The 26,612-nt window shown below is 48.8% G+C and overlaps 1 protein-coding gene across 1 annotated transcript in view; it reads right to left on the bottom strand.

The window, feature by feature from the left end:
- LOC142558571 (uncharacterized) overlaps positions 1 to 25,917 on the bottom strand; it is a 42,066-nt gene extending 16,149 nt beyond the window's left edge. Inside the window, exons 1-3 of the mRNA XM_075670705.1 lie at positions 25,846 to 25,917; positions 16,072 to 16,321; positions 12,530 to 12,750 (exon numbers count right to left, since the gene is read on the bottom strand). Coding sequence (XP_075526820.1) covers positions 12,530 to 12,750; positions 16,072 to 16,321; positions 25,846 to 25,917 — 543 coding nt within the window. The remainder of the gene's footprint in view (positions 1 to 12,529; positions 12,751 to 16,071; positions 16,322 to 25,845) is intronic.
- Between the last annotated feature and the right edge of the window lie 695 nt (positions 25,918 to 26,612).

Below are 26,612 nucleotides of genomic sequence, written 5' to 3'. Positions count from 1 at the left end.
CGAATATTGACCCTAACATTGTGAGTCGTGTTGCCGAACACCGCAGATAAATTACCAATATGACCTGATCTAAGCGTCAGAGAACGCATAATTTCGGCCCCTAATTGCATACCATGTTCAAACAGGCTCGCCACGCTGTTTTTCCCGCCTGCATATAATAACGAAAGATAGCGCAGTGTTGCGTTTCGCCTGCGACACGTGGTTTTGCCGGCGCGACTGCGGCGGGGCGGCAGACATTTTGGCCCGATCGTCGTCGCCGCAACACTCATCGCCAGGTGTTTCCAGGCGCGACTGCGGCGATGCGACCGCCTAGGGATCATCCTCGCATTCCAGTCATTGTGCCCGAAACAGGCGATGCCAAAGCAGGGATCTCATTCCAGTTATTGGGCCCGAAACAGGCGATGCCAAAGCAGGGATCTCGTTCCAGTCATTGTGCCCGAAACAGGCGATGCCAAAGCAGGGATCTCATTCCAGTTATTGGGCCCGAAACAGGCGATGCCAAAGCAGGGATCTCGTTCCAGTCATTGTGCCCGAAACAGGCGATGCCAAAGCAGGGACCATCCTCTCATTACAGTCATTGTGTCCGACCGGCAGCGCCACGACAGGGTGCTACGAGATCGTGCTCGACATGGTGCTACGGCATCGCTACGACAGTGTGCGTCACCATTAGCCCATTGTACATTCACGTGCTCGTCTTTTGAGGGGTTCCTTCTTGCCCTCAACTGCGAGAGTATAAAAACAGCTGCCCCCGGACGCCAAAAGGAAGGCTCCGATTTCTTCTGCTGAGTAAAGTGCTCTCCCGTCTCTCTACTTCGGTCAACCTGACCGCCAACTCTTTGCGATGTTAAAATAAACAAGTTGTTTCGTTGTTACCAGTCGACTCATGCTTTGCCGGGACCTTCGGATGCTTCGAGTTGTACCCCAGGCCGCCAGGCCAACGCTACCCTTGGGGCTTGCGACCCAGGTACAACCACGGGCGTCAGCGCCGAGTTCCCAACAGATCGCTCCAGTGTCGCGGATCCAAACATCTGGTTGCCAGCGGTGAGATCGCCTACGACTTCAAACAACGGTCTGCCAGCGGCGAGATCGCGACAACGGAGGCCAGCAGCAAAGAGATGCAGTTGACTGTATGCTGAGCAGCTCAACGACGATCCGGGAGCAGTGCAACGAGCCCTGTGTGACGACTGGTTGCCTGCAGCGGAACGACTGCGCGGAATTCCTGCCTGCGAGGTTTGGTGAGTGCGGGACTTTCTTCTTCTGAGCTTTGCCAGGCTTTTGTTAGTGTCAGAAACAGAGCTGGTAATTGTGGTTGTCGTTGCTGCCGGGTTAGTTTGCGGCAAGACAATAGTAAGCAGTAGAGAAAGCAGCATTCAGAGCAGCCATGGATTTGAAGTCGTTGCGCAAACCGAAATTGTTGGAGCTTGCAAGAGAGTTGGGTCTGGATGTCTCAGACAAACTAAGAAAACCTGAACTGCTAAAGGCTATTCTTGAGTTAGAGGCTGAGGATGACGAGCTGTCGGAATGCCTTGAGACTATTGAGGAGAGGTCAAAAAGACAGGAGCGCGAACTTAAAGAGCAAAAAGAGAAACAGGAGCGCGAACTTAAAGAACAGAAAGAAAAAGAAGAGCGTGAACGTAAAGAACAGAAAGAGCGAGAGCAACAAGAGCGTGACCGTCAACACGCTTTGGAAATGAAGCGTCTTGAGGTAGAAATGGAACGCGCTCGTAATGGAAGTCAGGCACACGGTGCAGGAGAACGCGTATTGTTCAAAATGACTGACCTGATGCGGCCGTTTAAGCTTGGAGAGGACATTGGTTTGTTCCTGGTTAACTTTGAGCGAACGTGCGAGAAGCAGGGGTTCTCTCGGGAAACGTGGCCACAGCGCTTGCTCACTTTGTTACCCGGCGAGGCGGCCGACGTAGTCGCTCGCTTGGATAGAGAGGAGGCAGAGGATTTCGACAAAGTAAAATCGAGTCTGCTAAAAAAGTACCGGCTGTCTGCGGAGGCGTTCCGTCGGAAGTTTCGGGAAAATGAGAAAGGCAAAAGTGAGTCATATACAGAGTTTGCGTATAGGCTTATGTCGAACATGCAGGAGTGGCTCAAAGAAGAGAAAGCGTTTGGTGACCACGATAAAGTTCTGCAGTGCTTCGGGCTAGAACAGTTTTATAGTCGGTTACCGGAGAACGTGCGATACTGGGTCTTGGATAGGCCAGACGTTTGTACGGTGGCTAAAGCCGCTGAGCTAGCCGAGGAGTTTGTGACGCGTCGGGCTCGCGGAGCTAAGGACGGTCAAAAGGGTGAATTTGGCTCGAAGTTTGAGAGGCCGAAGTTCACACCCATGAGATTAAAGGGGGACACGCGTAGTGAGGATGCGAGCGAAAGCAGTCCGACCAAACGTAAAGAGACAGCGGCAGCCAAACGCAGAAAGCGGTTCGAGATGAGGCGAGCGCGCTTGTGTTATACGTGCCAGAAGCCGGGTCACTTTTCGGCGCAGTGTCCGGAAACAACACCAAAAATTGTGTTTTTTTCAATAGGCAGCACTGACGAGAACATGAAGCTTCTCGAGCCTTACATGCGAGACCTCCTCGTAAACGGGAAAGAGTGCCGAGTGCTTCGCGATTCCGCAGCTACGATGGATGTAGTTCACCCGTCTTACGTAGAACCCCATATGTTCACGGGCGAGTGCGCATGGATCAAGCAAGCCGTGGAAGCTCATAGCGTGTGTCTGCCGGTAGCAAAAATGCTTATTGAAGGACCTTTCGGAGCGCTTGAGACAGAGGCGGCAGTGTCATCTATGCTGCCACCCCAGTACCCGTACCTATTTTCAAACAGGTCCGATCACCTCCTGCGCGAGAAGGGGCTTTTGTTTGGTGAAGTTAGTGTTCAGGCCTTAACCAGATCGAAGGTTCGGGAGCTCGCTGCAAAGGCGGTAGTTGCGGGGCCGACGTTATCAAACAACGAAAAAGGGTCAGAGGCGCAGCAAGCTGATATTCAGAGCACGCCCGAACTGAATAAACTTGAGTCTGTAACGTTAAAGGCGCCAAATACTGGAGAGGAAACGCCCGACGCGGGAAAGTTAGAAGAGCTATCTACTGATTTGCTCATCGCGCCTACGTCAGACGGACTTGATAGGTTGCTAAAAGTCAGCCGGACGGCTTTGATAGCCGAGCAAAAAAAGGATGGCAGCCTGGAAAACGTGCGCTGCAATGTCAAAGAAGGTATCGCCAGGAAAACTGCGCGTTTTGTGGAAAGAGGTGGAGTCCTGTACCGGAAGTATCTAGACCGCCGAGGAGTGGAGTTCGATCAGCTAGTCGTGCCTCAATGCTATCGTCAGGATCTGTTGCGCTTGTCACACGGGGGTTCGTGGTCCGGACACCTAGGAGTTAAGAAAACTAAGGACCGTCTCTTGCAAGAGTACTATTGGCCAGGGTGTTTTCGGGACGCAGACCATTTCGTGAGGACATGTGACACTTGTCAGCGGGTGGGCAAACCAGGGGACAAATCGAGGGCGCCGTTGAAATTGGTACCTATCATTACGGAGCCTTTTAGACGGCTCGTTATTGATACTGTGGGACCTCTGCCGGTAACAGCCACGGGGTACAGACACATTTTGACTGTGATCTGCCCAGCGACAAAGTTCCCTGAAGCAGTGCCGCTTAAAGAACTCAGCTCAGTTGAGATAGTCAATGCACTACTGTCCATATTTGCGCGAGTTGGTTTCCCTGCGGAAATCCAATCAGATCAGGGCACAGTGTTTACTAGCGCTTTGACGACAACTTTTCTCGAAAGGTGTGGGGTAAAGCTGTTACACAGCTCAGTGTACCACCCACAGTCGAATTCCGTTGAGAAGCTCCACTCCGTCATGAAGCGCGTGTTGAGAGCCTTGTGTTTTGAACATCAAACTGACTGGGAGCTGTGTCTGCCTGGGGTGATGTTTGCTTTAAGGACCGCGCCGCATGCGGCTACGGGGTTTTCGCCAGCTGAACTGGTGTACGGTCGCTCGCTTCGATCTCCGCTTCGCATGCTTCGAGAATCGTGGGAAGGTAGGGGCGACGACCCAGTCGTGGTGGAGTACGTACTTAAGCTCCTCGAACGCTTAAGAAGGGCACAGGAGTTGTCAGGTGAAGCAATGACAACGGCCCAGCAGAGGGCCAAGGTTTATTATGATCGGACAGCCAGGGCCCGTCGTTTTGAGGTTGGCGATGAGGTCATGATATTGCGCACATCGCTAAACAACAAACTAGACGTGCAGTGGGAGGGCCCAGCACGAATTGTTCAGAAACTGTCGGACGTTAACTACGTGGTAAGTCTGCCAGGAAAGCGGAAAGCACAGCAAGTTTACCACTGTAATCTGCTCAAACCTTATAGACAACGGGAAGCAGTGGTGTGCATGATGATAAACGTTCCTGAAGAGCTTCCAGTCGAGCTTCCGGGACTAGGCTCAGTGACGAACAGGGAAGACACCGGTCAAGTCATTGGTGACCTTATCAGTAAAGCACCGCTGTCGCCTGAGCAGAAAACCGAACTACACCAGCTATTACAAGAGTTTCAAGGTCTGTTCTATGAGAGGCCTGGTAGGACTTCTGTACTTACTCATGATATAGAACTTACCTCCACAGAGCCAGTACGATCCAAGGCGTATCGGGTGTCACCCCGCCAGAGCGATATTATGGAGGCTGAGGTAAAGAAAATGCTACAGCTCGGCGTTATTGAGGCAGGTGAGAGTGATTATACCTCCCCTTTGATTTTAGTTGAGGTACCGGGCAAGGAACCTCGTCCTTGCGTCGACTACCGCAGGCTTAATTCCATCACTAAGGATCAAATTTATCCGATCCCTAACATCGAGGAGCGCCTTGAGAAAGTTAGTAGCGCTCAGTTTATTTCCACCCTAGATCTTGTCAGGGGTTATTGGCAGGTTCCACTTACAGAAGAGGCTAGTAGGTATGCGGCGTTCATTTCACCAATGGGAACATTCCGTCCTAAAGTATTGAGTTTTGGTTTGAAGAACGCGCCATACTGTTTTTCAAGCCTCATGGATAAAGTGTTGCGGGGACAGCAAGAATTCGCTTTACCGTATCTAGACGACGTAGCGATATTCTCCGCATCCTGGTCTGAGCATATGACACACTTGCGGGCAGTGCTAACCCGCCTGCGCGAAGCGGGCTTGACAGTAAAGGCTCCTAAGTGCCAGTTAGCACAGGCCGAGGTTGTCTACCTCGGTCACGTGATTGGTCAGGGTCGTCGCCGCCCCTCTGAAATAAAAGTGGCCGCTGTGCGAGACTTTCCGCAACCGCGCACCAAGACCGATATTCGGTCGTTCTTAGGTGTCGCCGGCTACTATCAGAGGTACATCCCTAGGTACTCTGATATCGCGGCTCCCCTGACGGATGCTCTAAGAAAGACAGAGCCTCAAACAGTCGTCTGGGACGAGACAAAGGAAAGAGCTTTTAGCGCCCTAAAGAGTGCCCTAACAAGCCAGCCTGTGCTACGATCGCCAGACTATACAAAAGGGTTCATTGTTCAGTGCGATGCTAGTGAGCGAGGCATGGGCGTTGTACTGTGCCAACGGGAAAATGGAGAAGTAGAACACCCCGTCCTGTATGCTAGTCGTAAGTTGACCAGTCGTGAGCAGGCGTATAGCGCCACCGAGAAAGAGTGTGCATGTCTCGTGTGGGCCGTTCAGAAATTGTCATGCTATCTAGCCGGCTCGAGGTTTATCATTGAGACGGATCACTGCCCTCTCCAATGGCTGCAGACCATCTCTCCCAAAAATGGCCGCCTCCTGCGCTGGAGCCTCGCTTTACAACAATATTCCTTTGAGGTGCGTTACAAAAAGGGGAGTCTCAACGGTAACGCCGATGGCTTAAGTCGAAGCCCCTAACGTAGGAATCAGCCTCAAAATTGTTTGTTACTGATGTTTTTCTTCCTGAGGCAGGATTTTTTTTTTAACATATTGCTTTTGTTTAGTGTTTCAAAGTGATGATATGCTTTCTAGTGCAATTTTTCAATTTGTGGACGCGTTCTGAGTGATGCTAGACTACTGTAAGGAACTAGGCAGTGGTATAAAAAGGGGAAAGAGCCTGGCAGGGCTTAGTGAGGGTTGTGCCGTGCTTGCTGACTGAGCGGTTGAGTTTCAGCGTAGTTCTAACGCTTGCCGGGAACGAGAACAAAAATGTGAACTCTCCCGAAGTCACTTTGCAGTGTCCCGTGCGAACCTGAACGAGAGAACGAGGCCTTCTCTGTGCGCTGCGCTCAAGAAACGTCGAGGGACGCCCGACTTCGGTTATGAGCATCATCGAGCGACATCCCTCCGGACAGCGGATGCAGTCCCCTGTCCATCGGGATCTCCTTCCCCCGGCGGGGCGGTCTGTTGCGTTTCGCCTGCGACACGTGGTTTTGCCGGCGCGACTGCGGCGGGGCGGCAGACATTTTGGCCCGATCGTCGTCGCCGCAACACTCATCGCCAGGTGTTTCCAGGCGCGACTGCGGCGATGCGACCGCCTAGGGATCATCCTCGCATTCCAGTCATTGTGCCCGAAACAGGCGATGCCAAAGCAGGGATCTCATTCCAGTTATTGGGCCCGAAACAGGCGATGCCAAAGCAGGGATCTCGTTCCAGTCATTGTGCCCGAAACAGGCGATGCCAAAGCAGGGATCTCATTCCAGTTATTGGGCCCGAAACAGGCGATGCCAAAGCAGGGATCTCGTTCCAGTCATTGTGCCCGAAACAGGCGATGCCAAAGCAGGGACCATCCTCTCATTACAGTCATTGTGTCCGACCGGCAGCGCCACGACAGGGTGCTACGAGATCGTGCTCGACATGGTGCTACGGCATCGCTACGACAGTGTGCGTCACCATTAGCCCATTGTACATTCACGTGCTCGTCTTTTGAGGGGTTCCTTCTTGCCCTCAACTGCGAGAGTATAAAAACAGCTGCCCCCGGACGCCAAAAGGAGGGCTCCGATTTCTTCTGCTGAGTAAAGTGCTCTCCCGTCTCTCTACTTCGGTCAACCTGACCGCCAACTCTTTGCGATGTTAAAATAAACAAGTTGTTTCGTTGTTACCAGTCGACTCATGCTTTGCCGGGACCTTCGGATGCTTCGAGTTGTACCCCAGGCCGCCAGGCCAACGCTACCCTTGGGGCTTGCGACCCAGGTACAACCACGGGCGTCAGCGCCGAGTTCCCAACAGATCGCTCCAGTGTCGCGGATCCAAACAGCAGAGTCACCAGCACGGGCACACGTAACGCGCAAGCGCAGCAACGTTCAGCCCGAATTTGAACCAAACGCACGTAGACGCCGCGGGAGGCGCTACGGGAGGACCGCGGAGTGCGCATGCGCCGACGCCGCCGGTTGCGGCCGCTCCGCGGCGCCTGCGTGGCGTGCATTCGCTGCTAAGTGGCCCATTTTTGGCGTCATTAGTCGCGGGGTCCGGTGGGGGGGAATGGGGGGCGGTGGACCGGACCGAAACCTAATAATGCTAATGGGTGGCAATTTAGTTTGCCCTCTGCCTCCCGCCGTCTCCTCGTGCTTCCCAATAGCGAGAACAGCGGCGGAAGCGTTTCCTGTGTGTGCGTGCGCATCGTAGAGGAATTCGCTCACGGAACACCGCGATCGTGAACCCTCTGTCATGTGTGAGTGTACCGCTGCTGCCGTCTCTCAAAAGGTTTCGAATGCGGTCTAACAGCACCGGAACACACGCGCGCAAGAAGGCGCAAATAATCAACTGGAAATAGAGGGACAACTGCAGGAGTAATAAGTCCACTGCCGACTCTGTGCATTCGCATTTTCTTGTACAACGCACTTTCATTTTGCGCGTGTAAAGGGCGCACAACAGTTGCGCAGTCTGACGCGCCCAATTTTCTATCCTCTTTGCGGCTTCGAACCACATCCGTAAAGATCGCTCCCAGAAGCTTGTGCTTTCTCAAGCTCCCTGTTTATGCTGATTTTGCAAATCCGGGGGACGGAAAATGCATTACAGTGCGCTGTTATTAGCTTTTGCCGAGCGCGTGTGTAATGCGCGTCTTGCTGTTCCCTGCGCATCTACAGAGTTTCAGGTCGTAGAGCTAATCAGACCCAGAAAAGGGGGCCTGAACAACGAGATCCGCTATCTTTGAGAAGCGGCGAAGTTATCATGACGTTCATTATGATTAAATTAGTTTATCCCCTTTTGCACTTTTTTTCTACCTATTGCCTTTTTTTTTACCCGTGTTCTATTTTCCATGCTATTTTCGAGTTACCTTCAACGCAGTGCGTTCTTTTTTTATATTTTTGCTTGTTTTATGTAGACGCATTATCTACAATTTATCGCACAGTAGTGGCTTGTTTTTGATACCAGACGTCATTTTCACTAGTACATTATCTTACGTTCATTATGCTGTTATTCTTTAGAGATTGCGCGAATTGTTCTTATTTATGTAATAACTTTATTACAGGTATTTTCTTACAGCTACACAGGTCTCCTGTATCATGTTCTGATTGGACCATTAAGATAACTTTTCGTTATTGGTCCGACAAGTGTTTGCACTTCATTCAACGTTGGATGAGAAAAGGAAACCGAATGAAATGAACTGCTGCTTGTTTTCTTACTGTCTTTTACAACAAAAAGCCACTTTCGTACGTATTCACACTATCGCGATCCTTTTCGCTCGCTAAGACTTCTATTTGACCTCGGGCCTCGCACTTATTAATTCGAGGAACTCTCGCCGAAAACCAGATGGAAAGCTTGAAAGCCATTTCGCCATCGCAGCTGCACTAGAGTTGGCATTCTAGTCCAATCAATCTATTCAATTGTTCGAATCATTTATTGGTATTGCTGTTACTACTTCGAGCAAAGTTAGCGCGCACAGACGCACATACACGCATATATATATCTTAAGAAGCCAACAAACACTGACACGAAGGAAAACATTGGGGAAATTACCTGTGCCTAATAAATGAAATAAAGAAATGAAAAATTAATGGAAATGAAACTGGATGAAAAAACAACTTGCCGCAGGTGGGGAACGATCCCACGTCCTTCGCATTGCGCTTGTGATGCTCTACCAACTAAGTTACCGCGGCGCCGTTTCCCCATCCACTTTCTTGGTTATTTATGTTTCCTAGTAGAACCCTGGTAGTGTTAACCAGCGCCACCACTCACAGACCTTGGCGGTGGATGTGGAACGTCTTTTCTGCCGCAGGCGTCACGAGAACGTGATGTTCTTGGGTGAATGCAATTGGTCAATAAACCCACACATGATACCTGAAGGCATCAATGTTGCCGGATTCGAGACCCTCGTTATAGCACATAACACAATTGAATAGACAGGTAAATAATAAAAGAGTTCATTTTCCACAGGCTTTCCTTTGGTCTTGTATATGGATACGTATATGTGTGTGGACAACAGGCCAACGCGATAAACCAATGAACTGTTGTCGCTTAACGCGACAGTTTCGGCAGTTGCTCGTGTCCGATCACGGTAAGCGTACCCCACGAGAAAGAGGGGCATCTAACTCTCGAAACTGAAGTTGCTTAAATGATATTGCGCGACATAAAAAACGACACGGACGTGAAAGAAGACGACACACCACGTCCGTGTCGTTTTTTATGTCGCGCAATATCATTTAAGCAATGGATTACCAACTTGCCCGGAATGCTGCTCTCATTAAACTGAAGTTAATCGTGAGACACATGTTTACTTCCCCAAGGAGCGGTAGGGAACTCGACCCTGAATAGACAGCAGGTATACGGTATACAGCGAGCCAATGTGAGTGCGCACAGAGGCGGCCATCACAATACCAAAATAGCCGAGCAGATTGATCAAGATACTGCGACCTCGGCGGACTTCCCTTCGTACAGAACGCGAACACGCTCGAAGCGCAACGCATGTCGTCAAGCACGACACCGGCTTCCTGCTCTTTTCACCATCCTGACGCGCGGACGAACAGACCGTGACAATTATTTTTTTCATTTCTGCCGCCAAATTTCGTCATGAGCACTCGCAAGGAAACCCGCGTGAGCGGAGATGCGAGACGAGGAGGGAACCAGGAGGACACATATGCAGCGACGAAGAGAAGGGCCGTGAGTGGCAGGGCGAGATCGGCGTCGGTAGGCAAGGCCGAGTGATCGACTGACGACGTTCCGGTCGGGTCTATTCGGCGAAGACAAGGCGGGAGCGAAGACGCGCCGCGGCGGCCGTTTATACCGGGAATGGGAAGGCGGTCATTTTTCAACGGGAGCCGCTCCGTTTGAGAGGCAAATGGGCGCTTGTTTGCGCGTCGTCTGCCCGCTCCGCGCGTGAGACGGGCCGATCCCCACCTCCCGCCTTCCTGACAAATGGAGCTCGGGCGGCCACCGCCGCCGATCGCTGCTCGCTCGACGAACGGCGACGAGCTGTTGCCGCAGCTTCCTCGCGGCTACGAAATACGCTGCGGTGGAGACCTATAAGCGTCGCCACGGTAATATCGTGCAGCACTACACAGCCCGTGAAACGCGTTTAAGAAGAGCGACACAGAGGCTGCATCCCGAGGACAGAACGGCTGTTTTGGACAGAAGTACACAACGCAAGTCCTCAACGCAAATGCATTGCGTACTTCTGTCCTCGAGCCCAGTCTTCGCGACTTTCTTCCCCAAAATGATTTCGCACCGACTATGCCAACCACATGATGGCTGCTCTTAAGAAGCCTGTTGAGATCTGCGTATGCGAGCCCGTATTGTTTGTGTTCTGTTTTTCCTTGGATCACGTATGGCTCGTCAAGTGCGACTGAAACGCAATTGAGACACTCTATACGCGAAAAATGAAATCAGAAATATGCAATTGCTGCAGCTTAAAAAAACTGTCTTTGCACCTTCAGCTGTATTAAGCATGTGCAGTATGTGCTTATGTTACAGGCCAAGTAGACGAAATGGTACTTGGAAGACAGAGGCTTGCAGTAAAGGAGCTCTGACAGTATAATAGCTGAGCCATCGTTTCGACAAGAGGACTTGTCTTCTACAATACCACGCGTGCTACTTCCTTCCGCGCGCGAGTGGCTGCCTCAGCATGTCTTGTAGTAACATTCGCAGTACTGCACGTATCTACCGATGTGGAGTAATATACACGAGCGACTGAAGCAGCTGCGCCCATCCAGCCACCGCCACCGCGGCTTTCGAAAGTCAAGCTGCTCGCGCGCCGGCGCCAACCGACCCTCGCCCATCCAGGACAGGTCTCCTGGACCCGAGACGGCGGCGCCCTTTGCCCACTTTGAGCGGAGGTCGCGCGCCGGTCGATATCCGCTGGCTAGATGACCATTACCGCACAACAAGTCAGAGACGGCCTTCTTCGGGGCCAGGTCTGAGGCGTCGTTCGAAAATCGCTATAATGGACGCTTGCCCGTAATGACACGTGCTTTTGGAAAGGCTTGTGAGCACACGGGCAAGCTTAGCTTTTCAAATCGCGGTGTCTTTCTAGCAGTCACAGATTGCCGAAAGCATTTCTAGAAAGTTGACTAGCGTGAGGGGGGTTGAGAGGTGTTGCTTGTTTGCCTGTTTTCTTTTTTCCCGAGATGCCGCTTAAACGTGGAGAGAGAACGTAATGGGCGTGTAGAATGAATCGAAAAAGACGCGTCGCCGAAACAATGCAGAGCACACGCCCTCTCTACAAGCTACAGGTGCAGCAGAAAAGATTACAGACACAAATAACGTGTATAATAACAACAGTGACACATGTTTTCACACGTCAAAGGGGGACATAAGAATAACAGGCATCTTATCTATACTTGAAGCAAGCCCTATACGCGAAGGTACATCCCTGACCTGCACTTGCCATATATGACGTGTCAAGCTACTTGTCGAGCAAACTCTGCGGCATAAATTAATCACATACTAGCGACGAGAGTTGTTAGGATAAAAAAATTATGGGGCTTTACGTGCCAAAACCACTTTATGATTATGAGGCACGCCGTAGTGGAGGACTCCGGAAATTTCGACCACCTGGCGTTGTTATGATATTTTGCGTAATTTGGAGCCAGTGGTCAGTTTTTTGAGCAAAGATAGATTATATGATAAGAAAACGAAACGTGGTAGTCCCGTCAGTGCCTGTGTGCATAATAATGGTTACGACAGCGCAGATTAATCCATGTGCAGATGCAAAGTCATATTCGGCCCATTTTGTATAGTCAGTTGCATAAATATGTATATATACTTACCGCAGTGCTCATCTCTGTGGAAAATATTTTATTAAGAACCACTTATTAAAAACGATGAACCATTATCCTATAAAGATAAAACAGCTTCCGCCTTGCAACTGCACATTATCCGCTACCCCTTTGTGAGCATACATTTTACTCAGTGTTATCAAACACTGAGGCTAATGTGGCTTAATCAGCAACGAAGCAATGACCCACTCCGGCGCAACGCAAGTCGAGGAAAAGTCCGACTCATGGAAATGTTAAAAACATTGACCGCGGACAGCTCGAGTCTTTTGACTTACAAGGACACCTCGGTGTCGACACGAACTCGGAGGTTATACGAGCGAGCGTGCGACTCGGCGCCAGACCGACGCCTCACCTTGGTGGGGTCGGGCAGTCCCGCGCGCTTGGCCCTGAGCGCTCGGCGAGCCTCGGCCGTCGCCTTGGGTTCGGGTGGCGGGTGGTCGTGCAGACCCTTTGCCTGGAAGAACACCGCCTGCTCGGTGTGGCGCCAGAAGTGAGTCACCGGGTATCCGCAGTGGCCTCGGCACGGTTGCACCTCCAGCCGGCCAGGACAGCGACGATTTGGGCATGGTTTGCCTGCGTCGTGACGTGAATCAATATTTATTACGCGGAATTACATAGCGGGTTGAGGCACTTTTTCATCTGTACGTTCGCGAGCAGATTCTCCAAAAAGGTGGGCAGCCAAACGATTATTTCCGGCTTTGACCGAGGTTCGTCACGTGGTGCCAACGCTTATCGCAGTAGAGATAACCTGGCCTAAGCTCTGCGCAATAAGCTATGTATATAGTCAGCTGTCACTGAAGTAAAATACGCAAATGTGTGATCAAACTCACAGCTAGGAGAGTAGTCTACTGCAGGAAGTAGTATACTGCAGTTTTTTTATGCTACTAAGCCTGTAATGGTCGAAGTGGGATGTTGACCTACGTGTGTCCGATTCGCTTCTGATTCGCTTCGAGTGCGCGCAGTCGCTTCTATGCCTAATTGAACAGAGAAAGCCGAAGCAACACACAGAATAGAAATAAATATCTGAAGAAACGACAGTGGTGAAGTACCATTTCGTTGAACTGTTCAGGAACAGATCACAGGGAAAGCATCGGTCTCGTCTTCTGTATTACACCACATATGTACTCATTCTGCTTAAGTTAGGCAAACATACATGCCTTATTCCCTAAATTTCAGAGTAGCGCGAACACTTGAGGTAATGAACTCTCTCACCAGCAACCTTCAATCATACTAGCGCGCGACCACTTCGTGTATTGTTGTACCATTGATATAAGTATATATCGACCATTATAAGGAATGTATTACTTAGTACAACCAAAACTTCGCTTTAACGTTTCTTTGGCTCATCTTTTCAATAATAGCTTTAAGGCTAGTGCTATGCTCTACACTGGAAATGGGTAACATGCTAGTGGATCCGAGGAGAGTTCAGCAAATAGTTAGATAGACAAATGATGTATTTTGTGCTCTGAAGTTTTACAACAAAGGAGGCGAGAAAAAGAGCTGCTCATTAGGCAGCTTGACAAAACTTTCACCCTCTGATTACAAAAGCAGCAGTACAATCAGCACGTACTTTAACAAAAGAAAAGTACAAAATATTTTAAACTCATTCTTAACACACGCACAACAAAAGAAATACACAACTACATTGTAACATGTGTTCAGTTATATAAAGTAAACCACAATTCCCTTATCTCTTTTTTTCGTATAACACTCGACGTCAATATTTTGTTCATAGTGGGAATTTAACAATTTCGGAATCGTGTTCTTCAGCATTTGTTCTCCGCAACCAGTTCTTACAGCTGTGTTTTTCCAATATTATGCATGCCTCGTGTCATGGGTATGTCTATTCGGCGTTAACAAAGTGAGTTCTTTTAAAAAGCAGACCTTACGTTTCTTCTCGCCCTGATAAACAGTACACATAAAATTTTTTTGTATGTGTGTAGTTGCTAGCCAAATGACGGCTGTCACCCTGTTTTTTCTTTCGAGCTCGTTCCACTGGTTAAACTTTACCATTATGTATGTACTATTACAAGCAAATGGTTTAAAGCCACGGCAGCAGCGGCCAGTTCACCTCTGTCCGTCTGTGGAGTGTATCAACATTGTTTCCTTTGGCAACCGCCGTTGTAGAGCCTTCGATGTCCAAACAATTGCCTTGAGTGCTCTGTTTAAGAGGAAGCTTTAGCTCGGGTGCTGCTATCTAAATACATGTAAAAGCAGAATTCGTTTTTCTCTGCAACCACTGCACCAAATTTGACGAGGTTTGTTGCATATAAAAGAAATACTTAGAATCTAGTGACTGCTGGTCTCGAATTTTTTAGTTAGGTCGTCAATATTTTATTAAAAATTGGCAAAAATCGAAAATTTTCAGAAAACGAAACTATCAAGTTTACAACTCTGTAACTCAACAACAAAAATGATTGTGAACTGTATCTAAAGCGGACTAAATTGATATGTTTCACATGGTTATGAAAAGAAATGAGTAATGCGGAACTACATCTTTTGCAGAACCCTTATAGCCAATGTAACAAATTGACGTAAGATGCAAAATGGCATATCGAATTTGTCCGCTTTGAATGATCTAATGGATGCCGTTTACTAAACCACGATATCTGTTCTTGATGCAGAGCTATGAATTTGTAAACTTCGTGCTTCTATTTTTCTCAAACTGCCGAATATGTTAAAATTGTTTTAACAAAGTTCAAGCCCTAAATCGAAATTCCGCTTCCAACAGTTACTAGAAGTTAATTTAATCTCTCAAATGCAACAAATTTCATTAAAATCGGTCCAGGGATTACCTGAGAAAAACACTTTTGCGTTTTACATGTATTTGAATAGGCCGCGTCGGAGTTGGGCCCGAGCTAAAGCTTCCTCTTAAGAGAAAGCTATGGCTCAGGGGTTCCTATCTAAATACATGGTAGCAGTGAAATAGTTTTTCTCAGCTACGACTGCACCAATTTTGATGATATTTGTTGCATTTAAAATAGAATTGGGTTCTAATGCACGCTGTGAAAGTGGTTGGCCAGCGAAGCTGTGGTATCACCTGATCCGATAGACCAATCTGACATAGCCTTAAAGTTTGTCCTGCTGAGCCTGAGCACGACGCCTATGTGCATAATGATGTTGCTGCTCCCGTCGCCGCTCATCGTGTTCACGCTGCTCTTCGGGAGTACATATGCATGGCTTTTCCATAGCGCTATCACAATACAAATAAGATCAGTTGCTAGGTGGGTTCTTCTTTTACGAACGAAAGTGTAGTGACGTCACTCCCTGCTTCGTATGCAACAGTTGCTGCTTCCCGGCAACAGCAGTTATGCAACCGTAATCTTTACCGGGAAACGCTCGCGGTGAACGCTATGCGCGAAGGCGAGCTATGTGGTTGTTTTCGTTCCTTTGCACGGCCGGCGCCGCCGCTGCCGTAGACACGCTGAAGCGAGCGCCATCTGGGGGTGCTGCAAGAAACACAATAGCGGACGTGGCGCGCGCCTTCTGCTGTGATTGTTTGAGTTTTTGGTTACGGAGACGATGAAATCCCGGGATCCTAGTCGTATGCAGTTTCGCTGTAAAAAAGTTAGAATGTCTGAACTTAGTAATACAACTTAAGCATTAAATCTGATTTTTATACACCCTTCTGAAATAAACCACTAATTTTTTTTAGACTGACCTTTCAAAACTCTTGCAATCATTGTAACAAATTCACGTAAGATGTAAATTAATACAGTAAATGACATTCAAATCGTTTCAGGAGTTGTCTCACGAAAGCATTTCTGCGTTTCAAATCTATTTGAATAGGGAAATCGGAGTTTTCCAGCTCGAGCTGAACCTTCCCTTTAACAGTCCACTCAAGGCATAGTACCGGCGAGGTTGATTGACCTCCTTCATACACGGTGCACCCACCCTGCTGCTTCTTTCGCGCCTTGTCGCAGATGGCGGGCCTCAGGTGAACGCGGTGCCCAGTCTCGGACGAGCACCGGAGGCTGCACACGAGCACGCCGAGGCAGGACTTCTTGAGGATGCTCACGTTGTGGTTGTTGGTGTTGCGCATGGCCCAGCCCGAAGCGTGTCGCCGGGCCTCCTCGCAATCGGGCCGGTACACGTAGCGGCAGTGGCCGTCCGCCCACTCCTGGTACTCGTCGAAGCGGCTCACCTGCGGCGCACCAGATATACTGCTTCCTCTGGTATATAGGGTACGATAGGCCAAAGATAATTCTCAGATGCTTGTGCAATACGTTGTGCACGGGTATACTTATGCGGTCTACGCACTCGTCCGTGAAACTGAAATCCTGTGTGTGTTCTCGGGCAAAAAGGAGCACCTGTATTTACAAAATCATGAGCCATTCCACTCTGTGAAGGTGGATGACCAGCGAAGCTGGGGACGTATTCTGAAACGATCCGCTTCGGCTATATTATGGCCATCAGGCGCGCTCTGATTGGCTGGTTGAGCAAAATCGGATGACGCAGTTCTCAATCAGCCAATCAGTTTATCCGATTTTGCTAAAACAGCAAATCGGCGCGCGCCGATGGCGAAGGCGTGGTCATGGAGACAGTATCGCCGAAAGTGATCGTTTCAGAATACGGCCACTGTTTAGCACAGGACACAAAGCTGACACAATTTTGAACAAAGGTACGAAAACATTTATATTGTCCTGATCGATGGTCATCGTGACGATAGGTGCGCGCACATATTTTCGTATCACCTCTGTTAGTAAATGCGTAAGCATTTCTATGCCTATCCAACGAGAAATTTGTTCGTCACATAAGACAATGAATGGTTCATGCCCCCTTAAGCAATAGCTCGTGCCTCCGTAAGCAAGCAAGCAAAAAAAAAAAATTCTAATTGCGAGCCTGCTGATCTTGAAAATGGTGCGTGTTGATAACTTCTACTGAAAATTCATATCCAAGTGATGAGACGTATACGCTTTTGCATAAAATGAAACGATTTTGTATCAAATTCGGAAGCTGAGTTTTTCCACACGCAAATTTGTTGACGGACACGAAAAATCCACGGAACCCTACGCATAAACAGCTTGGTTGTAATATAGAACTGTATAAATGCTTACCTTCTGTGTGTTCCCGGACTCATAGAAAGCATTGTGTTAATGATGACTGACTTTTTTTGTGATACATTTGTGTCACATTTTATTACAAATATTGTGATATTTTTTTCTTGCCAAGCGACAAAGAATAGCCGATGTCACCTAAACGCGTCAACTTCTCCTATTCCATCGCATAAATAATAATAAAAAATAATAGAAACGTTCACATCAGCAGCTCACGTATACTGAATACATTGGAACGGAGAGAGGGACAAGTGATGAGAGAAAGGCATTGAGGTTAACCAGGCTGAGCCCGGTTGGCTACCCTACTCTGACGAAGGGAGACTGAAAGATGAGACGACAGAGTGAGCTTCACACTGTGCACGAACCCACACGCAATGAAGCGGTAATTCATCGTTCAGTTCGCCACAGTTGGCCATACATGCTGGCGCACCTCAAGAAGTGCAGCAGCGCGTTTGCTGCTGTTTAGCAGCACATTCGTGCTTCTTGAGGTGCTTCTTTGAAGTTCCACATAAGGATTCTCAAAAATTGTCTGCGCAATAATTGCTGCTATAATTCTATTCAAAACACCGGTGACCAGGCTATACTTTATTTATATTGTAGTATGCGCTGCGACTACTACGTCTTGAAATAAAACGCCAAAGCATGAAGTAATCGAAAAAAAATGAGCAGATTTCTAGCGCTAACGAAACAATCAAGTGTAGTTAGCGTGGTTGTGGCTGCATAAGAAAAACAAGCCCTTGCACTTCTTTCAATTATTGTTTTATGTATCCAACATGAAAGAAACTATGGACATTCTGTAGCCTCCCTTGTCAAATTTGTCTCGTACCATCACGTTGGTTGTAATGTATTGCAACAATGCATACGGTTCCACAAGTTATTAAAATGTAGAAGTCCTTGAAGTAGCGTTACGTTTGAACTTCTAGATACAGGATTTTTTTCCTGTACACTTTATTTGACCTGTGCACATTATTTGACCAGAACGGCAAGTCTACAGGAGGGCAAAGCAGTTACAATACGTCTACAGACTAGAATGACAGAAAGTTGAACTAGTTAGTAGGAATTCATTTTAGAAAAAGGTAGGCGTATACAGGCGCGGACACCAAGTACAGGGAAACGCTTCTGTTTCCGCCTAGTTATGTCCGTGTCTGCAGCTACCTTTTTGTAGCATGAATTTATAGATCATCTACAGCCAGCATAAACTCATTTTTACAAAAATGGCGAGACAAACAACAGTTTCGTACTCGCGTCTATAATTGCTAACCATAGAAGCGGAAACGGCGCTTCAGCGTTTTGAATGTTTGTCTTCTAACTCACATTCCCAGTTGTATACTCAATGCGATCTTGGCCATTCCACGCAGCCAAATCAACGTCAAGGAAGAAAAGGCTAGAACAGCCGGCAAAGCATCCGGCAGATTGCGGCCAGATAAAAAGTGAGTGATGCATCGAGTTTGCCAACAAGCTCAATGAATGGATCAGTGAATAGCACGGAACGGTGAAATGTGTGGAACGCAGAAATCACAACCGACCAAACAGAGAACGGACGTTGTTTTTTTTTTTGTTTGTTTTTCACCGACTTGTCGTTAGGCAGTATCTGAAGTCGATGCCTCGTCTCTTTGAACGTTTGGCGGCATTGACGAAAGCCCCCTGTCAAATGCGTAGTTATCGCCGGCTGGGTCGCTCCGCACGACAAAACCCGCAGGATAGAGCGAGTTCATACAAGGCACTGGACAGATATCGCACGGCGTTTGCAAACCACGGAGCCCGCAGCACCACCTTTTCTGTTCTCTGAGATGTTTGCACTATTCATTGATTTTACACAGCGTCAAGGTAGTCAATAGCGACATTTACAATAACCGGATTTACGGTAGCCTGAAAAGGGGCTCCATCACGGACCGGCAAAGGCAGAGTTGAAGATGTTGTAAAAACGCGCGCAGCAGCAGACGGTACTTTATTTTCTTTCAATGCTTGCAATGCCGCATTGTTACTGGTTCACTGTTAACGACTTCTTGATAGTATCCATAGTCGAAATTTCTTGTACCCGACTTTTACAGAAACAATGCAGTCGTCATATATATGATTTGTATGTATAGTTGCCGTTCAATTGATAATTGTGTATATGCACCTAGAATCAGAATTCCACTGCGACTTGCACTCGAATTATGTAATAGCATCTAATTATCTTGATATAAAGCATAAACGGTATTTAGAAGATGGAGGCGTGCATAGAAAACACGAAAGAACAGCAGAAGGGGAACTGAGAGTCCGCTGCCATTATTTGGGCAAAAGGATTTGTCTTCGCATAAGGCTGCAGCGATCATTCATCGCAAGAGGTGACACAGCAGCGAATGGCGGGGAAAAGGCTGCGAAACATTGGTACTTGACTGAAGCATCTCTTTACCTTATATCCCTTTCCTATAGATCAATGTGATAGTCATATTTTGCTGTGGTTAAATGCTTTCCGGCACTTTCATGCTGCATTTCACAGGCTTTCACCTGAAGAACTTTTACGTTTACGGGATTGTGGGGCTTTGACTGTGGCCACTTCAGTGACTACAAGAGCAGGGAAACGATTCTATAGGGTTCACTTGAAAGCCCGTCAATTCAATTTGTGCGAATATTGTAAATGGCTTCACATGTACACGTCCCTAGCATGGCACAATATAGGTGTGCGCGTTATCAACTGGCCCGATTTGCGTCGGAAATCTCAAGAGGACTTGCCAACATCTTCAGTTCACGGCAGCTGATCGGGGTTCGGGGATACCATAAAATTGATTATCCGAGCAAGAACGATTGCAGCTCGTTTTAAAAAAGAAATTACACGTCTTCTTTTTCTCTTAAACAAGTATGATATACTGCAATAACTTCAAAGGAAAGAGCAAGGAGAAAGATAAGAGAGAGCGCTGCTTTGTCATACCCCCCTTTTCTCCTTACATTAAAAAAAATTCCTTGCAGTTGACGTACTTCGTTGCTTGTTGAGCATGAACCAACTAATTCGCAATGGAGTACTTTCTTTTCCGAAATCACAAATTGCAATCGAGAACGAGACTTCATCCGCCAGTTTCGCCCGATGACTGAGCGGCTATACACGACGTTTTGCTGCTGAGTACGAAGTCTGGATTCTATTCTCTGCCATTGGAGGCCACATTCCGGTGGAAGTGCTGTATATATGCAAGAGTGCTCGAAGCTGTGCGTGGGCGCTTAAGAATAACACGTTGTGAATATTAATTAGAATGCCTCCTGCACGGTGTCTCTCATATATAGCACTGCAGTGCTAAGGGGCGTTAAGCGCCGATTGTAAAGATTGACAAGATTTGGGCAGTAAGTGAGTTTATACACCAGTTAAGAGTGACAACGCGACGACGCTACCTCCTTCTTGCTCAAAGGAATCCTCCATCGAAGCTACCAACTTTTTGCCGTACCAGAAGCATGTTTACGCGTCACGTTTGGCATGACACTGACGAACCACGTTTCTTTCTCAGTCTGAACTTTGAGAATCAGTTGGAAGCTTCCAGAAGCGCCTTTTTTTCACCCTACCCGACGTCACCGACAGTTCCCTGACTGTTCCGGTGTTTCGGCCAACCAAGTTGTCGCTTAACGTCACCCCCCTTCGACCCGCAGTGACGCAAAACGAAGGTGCCGGGTGATTTCATCCTGTGATCTCCCCCGGGATTACAACCGGTCCTCAAACCGCTAAACCTATATAAGGCACGGGGAAGCTCGAAAGAGAGCGGTGTGGGAGGGACCAAGGTTGACGGGGTCAGACACCATTGTGAGAGTAGCGGGGAGCGCCCGCCCCGGCGCCAAACGGTGGCGGCGGATCAGAACAATGCGTGGGCGCGCGATGGTAATCGCGCCATCACTGGCACAGACAGAAGGGTCCTACAGGAGGCGCGAGAAGCAGTGGGAGAACCGTCGACAAACTGTCACCCGATCCTCGGCGCTCTGATCTCTCCTTCGGGGTCTCCGCACACTGGCGGTCGTATGCTGGCATTCACAGAGTCACACCGAACTTCGCTGTCGCCGGTACATCTCGGCATGCGAATCGTTGTCGCCGACTTTTTCTGTTATTCTTTGCATCCGTATGCTTTCGTGGCCAGTGCATGGAGTGTTCGCCTGCTTGTGCATATAACATTTGACGTTGTGGGTGTAACTGCCCAGGAATGCGGGGGTAACTGTCGCGGCTATAAGGTTTTTAGCGACGAGAAGGACCGTTCTCAACATCTGCTGTGCAAGTAACCATGCACATTCTGCATGTCAGTATGCGTTGTAAGTCAGTCTCTCTCGATATGTAATAAAGAAACGTGTCATAACTGCCGGGGATTGCTGGAAGGCGAAATTTCACATGTTTTATGACCATGCGGACTTATTAGTTTTGTTGCGCCGTAACAATGTGCCAGACTGGTTCTACCTACAACGCACGCTGTTACTTTATTCAGACTTGCAAAAAAAGTAATCAACGGCTGCTTAGCAGCATTCTTGGAAAGGAGAGCCCATAACAAATCTAATGTGTCGAAACTTGGAACAAAAGAATAACCTTGAGAAGAAACCGACTTGGCAGCGATCGGTGGGAAGGAAACACACGTTTACGCAAAGAGGCGGATTACTGGATCATGGGTTTTCATTGCAACGCGAAAAAAGATTGAAGTTGAAGTTATAAGGAATACGTGGAGATGGACAGGGAATACAACGCATACCGGCGACCTGTTATTGTGATAGAATGAATGTCAAGTAAACACACGGCAGACGGCAGTCGGAGTCGCTGTTATTAGGTGGTTTGGTGAAATTAGAAAATTGGCTCATCAGAGAGCGGTGCTCTCTGGCAGAGGATTTGCTCCAGAATCGGAAACAGTTAGGCGAATAAAGACACGTTGATTGGGAGATTCTAACAATGCTGCGTCTTCACAGAAACGTAGGACAAAGCATTGAATGCCACAAATATGGCGAGTTGGCAGGAACGCATAAAAAAAAAACAGCGTTAAGCAAAACGATAATGTAATAAGGTGCTCAACCAGAGCGTCGGCGCATTGCTTGCAATCATGAATGGAACGCGATCTCACGTGTGCAGCTGCTTTGAGTATTCTGCCTCTCGAGAGAGCGTCTGGTGCTTCGACGAGGCTGTTGTTCTACCGGTCGCTGCGAAGACGAGAGCTTCACGAGCTACATTCTTTATATGAAATTATAAAGCACAGAAATATTCACGAATAACGACCCCCAAAGAACAACAACCAGAAAAAAGAGTTTACTGATCTTAGTTTTTTGCCCCCATCATGGCCCCGTTGATACAAAGTACACTACGTCGTGGCAACAGAATAGCTGTATGCACACACATCCGAAACGATTGTTTTCGCCATCGTAGAAACCCACGCGCGGAAACTGAAGCCACGATTCCAACGCGTTTTCCGCTTTGGCGAGCCAAACAGCGTGTCGAAAGTTCGCGTTGAAAGCCGAGGAGCGTGCATCAATCGCTCATACATATACTCCATGCTGCCTCTCGGCGTAACAGGGCCATGTTATCGCACCATCTTCGAAGTGCACCCGCGCGTGAAATGGCCGTATATATATTTTTTTTCTTTTCAGGCGTTCACGGAATCCACCAAGACTTATGCACGCACCCAACGCAAAGTACCATGCAATAAGAGTGCGCGCTCTCTCCGCACTTGTAGCTCGGTCCGCTCCACGCATGCGATCGTCGACGACGCGCAGCCAACGGCCAGCTCGGTTCCTCCCGCTTGTCATGCACTGACTGACGTGCCCTGCGAGGCCTACCCTTTCGGAATGGTACTTAAATCCCGCTCCCTCTTTTAGACCGCAGAATCCATGCATCATAACACGCCGCGTCTTCTCCCGCCTCCGTATGGTTCGAGGGGGGCACACCGCAAGGCAGCTGCTGCTCGTCTGTCCAGGAACGCGGCACGCGCGAGACAGCAGAGTCTAACCGTGAAGCGACGGACGCTATCATTCCGCGCGTTGCCGCCGGTCGAGCTGCTGCCGTTGCCCCTGCGGTCAGTGGTCAAGCTCAGCTGGCTGTCGCGGTCGCGCCCATAGTGGCCCGGCCGCTTCTCCCACCGTAGCCGCTGCGAAACAGCGGCGATGGCTAAAACACTCGGAGGTCGGCGCGCCGCGCCACCCGGGCGCGTGCGTGTACATGCACGTACACGCACAAGACGTAACGACCGGTTGTCGACAGCGGCGTCGTCCATTACGCGCTCGGGCCACCCCTGGGCACACACACACACGCACGCTTGAAGCCGAGCCGGTATACCCGCTGCCGCCGACGACGACGGGTTGGGGTGCGCCGCTCATCGCGCCTTTACTCGGGTCCTCGAGAAGCCGCGAGGCGCGCCGCGTCGAGACCGTCTCGCGCTTCTGGTTTTCACTCGAGGCGCCGCGGGAGAGCTGCCGCGGATCGAGTGAGAAGCGAGGTGAAGTATGCGAGTAAGGGAGCCAGATGAAATGTGCTCAGGAAGGGAACTGGCTCGCGAGTAAGTGAATGTTTGTCTCGGAGGGACTGTGGAGGCGAGTGCAACTCGCAGTCTGTTTTGCTTTAATTCGCTACACTTATATACGCGAGAAAGAAATTAACACGTTTTTTATTGTATTAATCACCCCAAGCGACGTGTCACCGGGTAAATAGTTTTCCTCGAACAAATTTTGTTCTCATTGTCCGGGTGCTTCTGTGATATACTTGAAATACTTGACCTAGATTAATATGCTGTCGCGGAACTTCAAGTGGCTGACTACCAACCACGAGCTTTTGACCTCTTGCTAGACCATTAATCATTACTGTAATTTTCTGTATATTAATCTTTAAACCTACACTTAATATTTGTTGGTTAAGCTCCTCAGATGTTTAAATCGGCTCCAATGTTGCCAAAGAGGACAATATCATCTGCAAGTCACAGGCTGGCGAGATATTCGCTGTTTATTCTTCGATATAAGCCATCCCTAGCTAAACGGGATAGGGTATACAAAGGGAGATGGAAGTGAACAACCGAAGGTCGAAAAAAGGACGTATTTGGAGCCAACGTTTCGACAAGAGGACTTGTGTGCGTCCATGGCCTCGGAACCACGAGAAACGCGAGTAATGTCGTCCAGGCACGTCCTTGATATACGGAACACTGTCCCTATTAAGAGAGAATCCTTTTAAGGCAATGAACGCTGTCTCTTAAAGGCCTGTAAAGGGCCTTGGTTCAAGCTCCGTACCAAGTGACATTGGATGGACCATGCGTGCCCTGCGCACTCAGTTTCTAGTGCACGCCTTTCTTCGCCTCCGTCAGATGACGTCGTCTTTGGTGACCGCAGCAGCGTACAGTCGTAAGCAATATCACAACGAACACTGAATCCGCTAAGCAACGATTACTTTTGTGTGGATTCGAGTCTCACATATTAATTAATACTATATTATAACAAGTAACTATACATGAAGTTAGAACAATGAAGAGTCTTGCGCTTATTGTTAGGAAGGAGGAAGGAAGGAAAAAGTGGAGAAGGAAGGCAGGGAGGTTAACCAGTTTAGCTGAACCGGTTTGCTACCCTACATATGGGAGCGGGATGGGGGCGATGAAAGACGGGGAGAAGAGATAGGGAGCACATAACACGGCACACACATCGTTGGTTACAGTCTGTCACTCTTGCGCGGTACGTGACATCACTGTCACAGCCGCTTGTCCAAGCCCGCCTCCTTCATAAACCGAAGTAGACCCTTCGTCGCCTTCACCTGCGATGTCTTCTGTCGGCGGCATATGAAAATCGTGTCCAGGGACAATGGTCTAATGTCAAGGTGCGCTAGAACGGGTGCCAGGGACTGTCGCTGAAGATTATATTCTGGACAGTCGCACAGAATGTGTTCCAGCGTCTCCTCGCAAAGACAGGCATTGCAGAGAACGTTGTCGGCCATTCCAATGCGAAACGAGTAAGATTTCGTGAAGGCCACCCCTAGCCATAAGCGATAAAGCAGGGTGACCTCACTTCGGCGGAGTCCAGTTGGCATACAAAGATGCATCAAGGAGGGCAGGTCGTGTTGACGATTGCTCCGGTTGGTCTGGCTGCTTGGTGTGCACTATAGAGAGAGCGTGATCTCCCGTGCAAGCACTCGAAGTCTGCTGGCTGCGTCAGACCGTGAAAGTGGTAAATATTCCTGTATATACTGCGGCTTTCTCCAAACATTGCAAGGAGGACTTTATTTCGTGCGTGGAATATCGCGCAACTTGTAATGCGTTCAAACTTAATTCCTTTTTTTTTCAATCTCACGCTTGAGTGTGACATTAATTATTATCCACAATTTATTTCTTTGCTTCTTTTACATTATTCAGTACTCTTTTTTTCCTTGTGTACTTCTCATCACTCATAGTGCTTTAGTCCACATGAGAACCAACTGAAGTCGCAGAAGCACACCCCTCTAAGAAAAACAAGTACGGTCAAAGTGGTGACCCAGGTTGGACCCGGTTCGCTACCCTACACTGGATTCGTGGGGGGTGAAGCTAAATCTAATCTCATCTTAGTAGCTTGTCCATTGCACTTCAACCGTTATGCATGGCATGTGCGACCTTTCGGAAGCAACTTTGTTCCCTTTCGAATCGCTCGAGCGTGCATGCACAAGTATAGCACGCACCTTGGGCACGTGGCTGTCGTTTATGTCCCATTCGGCCTGGTGGCCCGGCCCAGCACCGCAGGCCTGGACCATGGCCGCGCCCCGGTGACCCGTGGTGGCTTCTGGTGCGGCCGGTCGCCCGCTCGTGTCGCTGCCACCGCTGCGCTGCAACTCGACGGCGTACGCTCAGCGCTGCTGGAGCGGCAACTCCGCTGTCGCTGCCTGTGTACGTGCGGACCGCCGGGGAGGCCCGCCTGCACACCGAGCACCGATCGCGTGTTTAATGAAAAGCCCTTTAACTTACCTTTCATTCCTTAAACGGACAGGAACGAGAAATGAAAAATCATTGTAGGCTGACAAAGTATTCTTTAACCATTCCATTTTCGTTAATTTAGCTTTAAGGCATCGATCACTTAAAAGAGTAAAGATAAGGAACGGCAAACTCGCATTTTCTTGAGCCATCACATCGACGGTAGTGGTTGCGTCGTCTCTGATTCCAGTGCATTTCCTCGTATTTGAGTCGTTTTGGCTCAGTAAAGGTTCTGAAAACCTGCGAAATTCAGACCTTGGCTTCTTTAGAAAGACAATGTCGTCCCATCCTGGCCTATAAGAAATCTAGCTAGGGCCGACCAGACGTAGTCAGAAGCCATGACGTCACGGCGAGCTGGTTTGGGAACTTGAAGGCAACGGCGCCACCCGGCTATGGTGTTTGCACAGTTTCCGGCTTCCTCCCCGGTCAAGAGTGGCTTTCTTTCAGTGTAGAAGGATAATTAGCTAGCAATTAGTAA

The sequence above is a fragment of the Dermacentor variabilis genome, chromosome 9 (genome assembly GCF_050947875.1).
Source record: "Dermacentor variabilis isolate Ectoservices chromosome 9, ASM5094787v1, whole genome shotgun sequence".
Lineage (NCBI taxonomy): Eukaryota > Metazoa > Arthropoda > Arachnida > Ixodida > Ixodidae > Dermacentor > Dermacentor variabilis.
The sequence above is the reverse complement of the archived record's forward strand: the minus strand, read 5'-3'. Positions and strand labels throughout refer to the sequence as shown.